Source organism: Buceros rhinoceros, unplaced genomic scaffold (genome assembly GCF_000710305.1).
Source record: "Buceros rhinoceros silvestris isolate BGI_N320 unplaced genomic scaffold, ASM71030v1 scaffold18658, whole genome shotgun sequence".
Lineage (NCBI taxonomy): Eukaryota > Metazoa > Chordata > Aves > Bucerotiformes > Bucerotidae > Buceros > Buceros rhinoceros.
Window position 1 is genome coordinate 8,609 of NW_010425317.1, and position 9,134 is coordinate 17,742.

The 9,134-nt window shown below is 39.6% G+C and overlaps 1 protein-coding gene across 1 annotated transcript; it reads right to left on the reverse strand.

Annotated features, from left to right (window-relative positions):
- Positions 1–2,127: 2,127 nt before the first annotated feature.
- On the reverse strand, positions 2,128–7,070 carry LOC104497814 (vitamin D 25-hydroxylase; the record flags this gene model as incomplete). Its single annotated transcript, XM_010141102.1, has 4 exons — positions 2,128–2,486; positions 3,741–4,070; positions 6,006–6,638; positions 6,929–7,070. Coding segments are annotated over 4 exons (1,281 nt in total), but the record flags the coding sequence as incomplete, so codon positions are not given.
- Positions 7,071–9,134: the final 2,064 nt, after the last annotated feature.

The window sequence follows — 9,134 nt, forward strand, 5'->3', positions numbered from 1 at the left end:
CTGAACATCTGGGTGGCTGCTGATGTTCATTACTGACCAATCTGGATACAATGGAGAAAAAACATTATCGTGCCAGTATTTCAGATTTTTAAATTGGATCATTAGTGGATCGTAATGGATCATTAGTGGATCATAATTCTAAGCCAGAAGGAAAATAATTAAAAACTCGATACAGAATGAAACATGTAAATACAACCAATACTGATATATAGAAAAGACAGTTTGTCAAATGTATTTGATTGCTTAAATGAGACCGTAAATTGGCAGATAACGGAAAAGTTTGGATTGATGTTCTGAGGCTTTTATAAGGCATTGTGATTTAGAAACCAGCACGACATATAATCAATATGGTTTTCATTAAATGGATTAAAGACTAGCCAGGAGTTAGATCTCAAAATACTTCAGCAAAAGGAATCATCACTGGCCAGCTGCATTTTGAGCATAGCCCCCCCCAAGAACTGGTTCTTGATTTTTTTTTTTAATCCCCCCCTCACTTCAGTTAGGATTATTTGAGTCATTTTTAACTAAAGGATGTCCTACAGTTCTTGCAACCCAGAAGGCAAGCCCAGATGCTACCAAAACCCTGGCTGTCCGATCTAAGAGCACAGGACGGGATACAGGAGGAATTACTGTGAGTCCAGAACTGTAGCACTGAACTCTGCTGTTCAGTATCGCTTCATACTGAAGGCACCTAAATTCGGTAGACTCCGCAATTTTTACTTCAGCATTTTGCATGCACCCAACACCCAGAAAAGCCTCCACCTTGGCTCCCAGTCCCCACTGTGGGGATCCAGTGGCTCAGGGGTGGTTTAGTCGCGGCTGTCATGGTGTGCCCAGTGCGCAGCAATCTGCCTTACCTCCTCCTCTCCTGCTGGAATCGTACATCTCCTCTACAGGAAGGCAGTTATTCGGCAGGAGGCGTAGCCTGCGCACCCTCTGCAGAGCACCAGCGACTTGTGTTTGAGGCTCTCAGGGGGATGTGGGGGTCTGACTGCCCTCAGGCAGGGTGAGTAATGTAATCTGGACCTGCGGCATCTTAAGTCAACTGGCTGTTATTAAGAGAACCAGTATTAGCTCTGTTTGATCTTTCTCTTTCGCTATTGCAAAAGAAGGGACGTGTTTCTGCTCAGTATAAGCTGAAAACTTCAGGTCAGCAGAAAAACACCAGTTCCTGCTTTTGACCTTTCCTGCAGCTCCAAGTCCAGGCATAAGCTCCGTAAAGAGCAAGGTCTAATATTCAACCCCGTCCTTAAACAGCTGCTTGCTCAGTGCGTGTTTTGTTCTGACCTCTGTTCTGGGGCCCTACTTCTCCCCTCATGTGGGGACCGAACGTACCATATTTGGAGTGTCAGGTTCTCCTGCAGGGCCTGCAGGCATACATCTCTCTCCACCAATACCATAAAGCAATAGCTGTCAAGAACTAAAAATGAAGCTAGCAGAAGTCAAGAGTAGCTGTTATGCCTAAAACTTAAAATCTGTTTAAAATCTTTTTTCCCCCCCTATTCCATTTCCCCTCCCCCAAAGGTCTCTTTTCTGTTCAGAGTCATGAGCAGCTTGTTTTCTTGACTCAGCAGTAGAGCTGCATGTGACCGGTAACACAAACCCTGCTTTATCCAGGTGGCTTAGGCAGATGGGAGGCAATGGAGGAAATGTGTCTGGAAATGCCGCAAACTGGCAAAAAAGACTGCTGTATTTTCAGGAGCGTGGCAATAACTGAACACTTCAGGTATGTTACAAAATGAGAAGCAGGCCATAAAAGATCTTAAAATGGTTACGTGATTCACGTTAAAATTATGACCAATTGGGAAGCCAGGGCAAGGAGAAGGTGCTTTAATAGACAATTGTTTTTGTCGCGGCTGGAAAAGAGAATTTGTTCTGAGTTACAGAAAGTTAAATAGATACCTTTAAACCCGTTCTGGCTATGTAAATTTAATGGAGAATTATAAACAACAGCTTATCGGGAATAATGTACATGAGATTCTCCATGCTTATAAAAATATCCTCTGAAAGTGAAATGGCTTGCCAAGTAATTAAATATTTAAAAGTTGAATCAGAAGTTAGATATGCACTTCTGGAGTGAAAACATCAACTTTAAACATGGGATGTGTTTAAAGATTTTGGTTGAGTTTTTTCTTTGTGAAAACCAAGAAAAAGGAAACTATTAACTTGTGCACAAATAGTCAGAATCTATCTGCAAGTCCTTTAAATGTTTGACCTTCTGACATGAACACCTTTAGAAATAGAAGGCAAAGTGGATCCTCAGCTGCAGCTGGGAGCATTGTGCTCCACCGACAATCTCGACCCTGCTCTTCACCGTCTCTCCGCACAGATGAGGTATGGCTGTGGTTGCAATGTCATGCCTAATCTTGGTTTGAGATCTGGAATCACACCATGAGGAAAACACAGGTGAAATCGTTGTAGTAATGAAGTGAAAAACAAGAACATTTCCATTCGAGCTAGTTGTTCTCCAAGACAGTGTCTTCTTCCTGGATCGAAAAGAAGGTTTTGAAAAGACTTAAAACGTGTTCAGTTACATTTTCACTCTTACTGTGAACAAGAACGGTTGTTTCTGTGTTCCAAGAGGAGCCATATGAACTTAGCAGCAGTATTCTGTAAGAGAGGATAGGTGATAATTTACAGCAAGAAACAGATTTTAGAGCATTTGTTCCTCTCACTACACAAGTGCCACTGTAATTAATTCTGTCAAATTTATTTAGATAAGCTATTAGCGACTTTATCTTGTCTTGAAGTGCCAATATAAACAAAAGATGTTTTTAAAAAAATTATACTGTGATTTTCAGCCTTTATCACCTATTACTTTCTTAATTACATCTACTGCCAGTCATTATTCCCTGGTGATTATTGCAACTTGGTAAGTAGAAAGATACAAAACAGGTCTGGGTAATGCCTTTCAATATTAGTTCCTATTCCATGTATGACTCGATAACGGAGTAACAAACCTATGTGGAAGACACAGATCCATGGCTACAACACCTGGAACTGAAAGGCCAAACAGGCCACAAGCGATGTCACACATACACAATAAAGATGGGCTTCCCCACATCTTAACTTCGGCCGTTTAGATGATGTGCATCGTGCCCGAGGGAATTGTCTTGTCTTGTTTCCTATCTTTTGGAGGAGGAGTATCCCAGACGAGTAAACTAAGTCACCCTCTGCACAAGGCTGTGTCTTTCTGCAGACTGCAGAGGTAGCCTAGGCAGTTAGCTTATAAGGAACACGTAATTTTTTAGGTTGATAATCGTCTGTAAGGAAAATGATCTGCTCTTACAGGCATCATAAGGCAAATCCATAATGATGTAGGACTGCCAAAATATTTCCTGATCCTCAAGGCAGTTTGAGTAAAATCTGCAGTTTCTGGTGCTGATTCAAGTGCTGAAATTTGCCAGCTGGTTGTGTAAATCACGGGTATATAATGACTTCAGCAGCAAATGACTGTTGTGAAATGGGTTACACACATGTACTGAAATGATATAAAAGGTACAGACTCCCCAGACTGGAAGAGTCTTCTGTTTGTTTATGCATAGTAATGAGCTACGTAGAAGATGTTATGCTAAATTGTGTTACGTCGAGAGAACGTTTTATTGGACATTTTTTAAACAGCTGTTTCATCAGAACTGTGACTATTTTATACAGATCTGTCCACTCCTGATTTATTGCCATCACTTGTATCTTACAGATCTCTAGATTTATGAAAAGGAGGTGGAAGGAATCACTCTTACCTAGTGAAAAAGGAATAAATGCATCTTTCTTGACAAACTGCCCGCTGCTGTCCAAAAATCTCTCAGGAGAAAACACTTCTGGATTGCTCCAGTATTTCTCATCAAAATGAACGGAGTAGAGGTTTGTAATGACTGTAGTGCCTTCAGGAATCGAGTAACCACGCACAACCGTATCTTTGGAAGTGGCGTGAAAAATACCCAGTGGAACTATATTACAGAACCGTAGAACTTCGTGTAGCACCGCCTCAGTGTACGGCATTCTGCACTTCTCCTCGAAGGCTGGCATCTTGTTCGGGCCGACGACTGAATCGATTTCTCTCTGAACTTGCCCTGTTAGCGACAGGAGTAAAATCTGGTGTTTATTGTGTTATATCCTTCGTTTTTTAATTTAAGCTATTAAATGCGTACTTGAAAAGGATACTGAAACCTTAAATAACTTATATAAAATATAGTAGCTTGTAAGCTTTTAAATTTAGACTCTATTTCTTCTCCTGCTAGTAGGAATTATTACTACCATATATACCAGTTATCTTCATTTTGGAAGTAATTATTCTCAGTAAAACCATGTTTTCACATACTTTTTTTCCCCTTGTGTATATTTTTATTTCTGGAGCTCTTCGAAACTAAAGAAAAAACCAAAAGCCTATGAAGTACATTAAATATTTGAAAGAACCTCTGAAATTAGCTATTTGAACTTTCCCTTGGCCACTTCTGCTATGATTCCTTAGAACTGTCAGTGTAAAATCATCCACTCTTAAACTGACAACATCTGATACAACACAGTGAGAGTTAAGAGGGACAGGAGTCCGAATCTAACTGAAAAGGAGCAAATTCAATCACTGTCTTTTAAGCTGTTTCTAAAATTCAGTTCACAGGTTATTTAAATAATCTCTGCCGCCTCTTTTTCCTAGTAACACTTTCTTCGTTGAAACTGTCAATTAGCTCATAACTGAAACAAAGCTGGACTTTGATAATTCATCTGGAAGCAGTAATGAATATCTGGGCAATGGCAGGAAAATTCTAATAGAAACACCATTTTTTTCAACCTGAAGTGACAACATTTCACATGAAAATAAAGAGGTGAAAGTGGAAGTACATTCTGTGGTGTGTAGTGGTGTTTGCTGTAATGCTTGGACAGGGAAAATCTAAATAAACGGTGATTTTATTTTCATCCAGATGAACTGATTTGGAACCCAAATTCAGAAACCCATTCTACGGCAAGATCTGAACCGGAAGATTATGTCAGGTGAGTGGATCTCTGCAGAATCAGCCAATGCACAGGAGACACAAAACTAACAACTTTTCTTGATCTTTACTGAAAAGGAGTATCTTAGATCTTAATAGAGATAATAGAGGAATAAGGATCTTCTTATTTTAAGATATTAGTATTTTTTGTGAGCCAAGACAGCCTAAGCAGAAACTTTCATTTCAGTGGACCACTTTGCATATGGGCTTTTTATGTGACGTAAAGCATAAATACATCCTATTGACTAATTATGGCACTTAATATATTTTACACTAAAATATGGGGAATGTGTATATGCGTCCCAAAACTTAAGTACCTCTAAAATCAGAATCTACATTTTTCATTTTATTAAATGTTTTTCTTTTTTGGCAATTTTCTTATACTGGCAAAGCACATAGGTTAATCAGTGAAACCCGGAAGCATAAAAGCAACACTTATTTTTTTTAAACTCCTTTGTTTTAAATCATCTGAAATGGGCTGACTGGTTAAAAATAGCAATTGCAGTTTTTAAGCTTCCACAAAAAAATTATTATCTGTACTTAGTGAGCTAAAGCTACATATTTCTCTTAAGTCCCTCCAAGGTTTTAAAGTTAACGACTCAAATCCTGTTAAATCTTGCTTTTAATCCTAGGCTACCAGAAAGTTTTCCTATTTTTTAATCTCTAATCAGCTCCCTCGTATTCAATTAATTAATCAACTGATTAAAATAGTTGAGTAAATGAAAATAAGAAGCCACGTAAGAGGTTATGGCTCTCAGTTGAGCAAACAGGTTCTGCTGGCTTCGTCAGATACTTTAACCAGCTGAGTAAATGTGGAACTTGAAATAACGGTAATAGCAGCAACAAAAAGAGCTCTGGCATCAACTTCTTTATTTAATCTGCATGATTTTAACTGTCTAAAGCATGTCGGGCCTTCTGTTTTGGCTGCCACTACGGATCGCTGCACCACTTTGAAAAAGCATTTTAAATTTGCAATAGGAAAATCAGTGTATCAGTGCCTCAGAGTGTCAAAGTTCTTACCTTGAATGTTTGGATAAAGAGCCATAAATAACACTGCCCATCTTAAAACATTTGTTGTGGTTTCTGTCCCAGCTATGATGAGTTCTCCAACAGAGAAAATTAAGTTTTCTCTTGAATATGTAGATTCTGGATCATTTTCACTGCAATCCATCTCATCTAAATATGCATCTACAAAATGGCGAGGTGACTGTGGCTTCCTATTTTCAGAGACACGTTCAATAAGCTCTTGAAGAAAGTCATAGACTTCAGCTGCATTTTTAAACAGCTGCTGGTGTTTCCCAAATGGCAAGATACCGATCCAAGGAAAAGCATTATATAAAAATACAGCAGCGCTAGCAGCTAATTCAACATTTTCACTAAAAATGTCAATCATGTGCTGAAATTCAGTGTCTTCATATGTAAAACGCTCTCCAAAAATAATCCAGTTAGTAATGTTTGAAACAGCATTGGTGATCAAGTGCTTGACGTCAAACGGTCTGCCTTTGTATGTGTCAATGGCATCAAGAAAAAACATGGCTTCTTCCGAAATTTTGTGTTCAAAGGACCTTTGACCGTATCCAAAACTTCGAAAGGTATTTACAGCTAATTTGCGGTGTTCTGTCCATCCTCTGCCATATTTACTGTTCAGTAAGCCTGAAAAAATATTTTGACACAGTATTTTATGCAACGCTTTATTTTGCCCCCATAAGATAATAAAATTATTTAACAAGACAATGAGACAAAAAATTACATCTTGAAATGGAACACAGTTCAAGAGCGACAATCCTTTCCAAACAGTATCTTTAAAGAAGCATCAAGTATTTTATGAAAGGAGATAAAGAAGTAGAGAAAACAGCTGAGGCAAATGTTTCCTGTGATCACAAACCCCTCACAAAACCATTGGACCAACATTACATTTTTATAGAAAAGATATTAGCACATACCTCCCATGTTTGTCAGCTTCTTAAACAGAGGAAGAGACGGTCTATCTGCAAAAACGTCACTTTGATGAACGAGGCATTCTTTCACTGCATCGTAGCCGTTCAGCACAATGGCAGATATACCTCCAAGGTCCAGACTGAAGATCTTGGAGGGGAGAAGAGAATAAAAATTGTAAAATGCTATTACAGCGAATGAAAATGTGAAAAAGTGAACCACCACTGAACATCAATGCAAAACACAGACTTGAATAAACTTCAGAAGGACATGCAGGGAACCAGAGGTGATGCAACTGCGGCGTTACGCAGCACAGTCTGTGGTGAGCTAATTTACTTTTAGTAGTAAAGTAAATCAGCCCACTCTGCCTTCTGTGCTTTGCTGTGCACCTGAAGTGACCAGCTCTCCAAAGTAAAGACTGGGGATGCTTTCATACAGTCATTTTAGAAATGTGAATTTGGTATAAGAATGCGTATTTTTCACAAAAAAAATGTACTGTCCCCTAGCATTAGTAGATATTAGTACAAGTATATACTTCTAAGTATATAAAATAACATTATTAGATATAAGACATAGTTTTTATATAAGACCTAAAGTACATATGTTGTCTGCTTTCCTCATTTGCTGAGACTATTTCCACAGGAGGGAGGAAAGCTGAGCTACCGTATCTGCTGCTCCTCCCTGCCCGCGCACAGGCAAACGCCAAGGGCTGAATTCAGTGAAGGCAGCTAGGGCTGAAGCTACAAGTTCATATCACAGAGACTCCCATCACGTCACCTAGTAACGGCAGACGCAGAGGTGGTGTCAGCTGTGAACACAACCAAGATGCACCCAGTCCTTTCTACCTCTGAAAGTGGACAGCAGCTTACTTTGCACAGGCTCCCCAAGAGCCATCAGGTGATAGCAGTGAGAGCCATGATGACAGCCAACAAATGACAGCATAGCCCAGCTAGTCCCATCTCCCGTTTCCAGAAGTGGTTAGCACTAGGTGCTTTGGAGAAAGATGCAATACATCCTGCAGAAGGCACATACAGGATAAACAGAATGAAAATCTTAACCTAAGTTTTAAAAATTAAAACCGAGGCTAAATTCACGATTGAAATCCTATATTCCTTTCCATACTTTTCTTAGCATTATAAATCTGTATTTTTACCTATATAAATCTCTAATTTTTTCTTCATCTCAGAGCTCTGGACATCCATAATGTGAAATACCATTAGCCTAATTGCACATTCTGTAACAAGGGCGTTGCCACCGAAAGGGTTGTCACGCGCTGGAGCAGGCTGCCCAGGGAAGCACTGGAGTCATCGTCCGTGGAGCTACTTAAGACGTGCAGACGTCGCGCTGCGGGACATGGTTTAGAGGTGGGCTGGCAGTGCTGGGTTAATGGCTGGACTTAAGATCATCAAGTCTCTTCCAACCTAAATGATTCCGTGACTACTTTGTTTTAGCAAACTTGGTATTTTCACGGTTATAATGGCTCTTCTTTTTTATGTGGGAAGACACTCCCAATATACCTCTGCAAACCATTTGTACATTTTGCATACTTTGATCGTGGCTTGTTTATCTTTCTTCCCATGTCTTATATAACTTTAAAAAAATCCTTTCATTGTATTTTTCCAGAGTCCCCCAAATCCTGATATACCATCTTCAAGTCCTCTCAAGTTCTGCAGGGTCCTTTCTGACAGCAGGTGACTAGAACTACACACAGCATTCCGGGCAAGTAGAAAGCTTAGTTTATGTGATGACATGTTTTATTTCCTATTTCTATTCTCTTTGTCCTAGTATTTTGCTTGAAACACATTTACAATTTTCTTGCCAACGTAAATGAAAAAAATTTCATCCTATCCTTGTGTTTCTGCCATTCAGCATGCTTTTCATTTGTTTGTTTGCTTCGCTTCTCATTCATGACAAGACTGTGACTTTGTTTTGCTGTAGGTTTCATAAATTATCTGGATACAAGCTTTTGAGAGACTTCAGTTCTAGCAACAGTTTCATTTGCTTGTTAGGGGAGTTAAACACTTCTAGCAGTTGATGGGTGTGATTTTCTAAACAAACTGTTGTGTGCAGGACACAAAGCTCAATCTTTCAGGCCTCCGATAATCCCTCTAAGTAAAATGCCGCAGGCGCTGTATGTAGTGTGGAGATGTACAGGCTCGCGGCACAGCTGGCCAGGGGCTGTGTGCTGACTGACTGGCCAGTGGCTACCAAAAC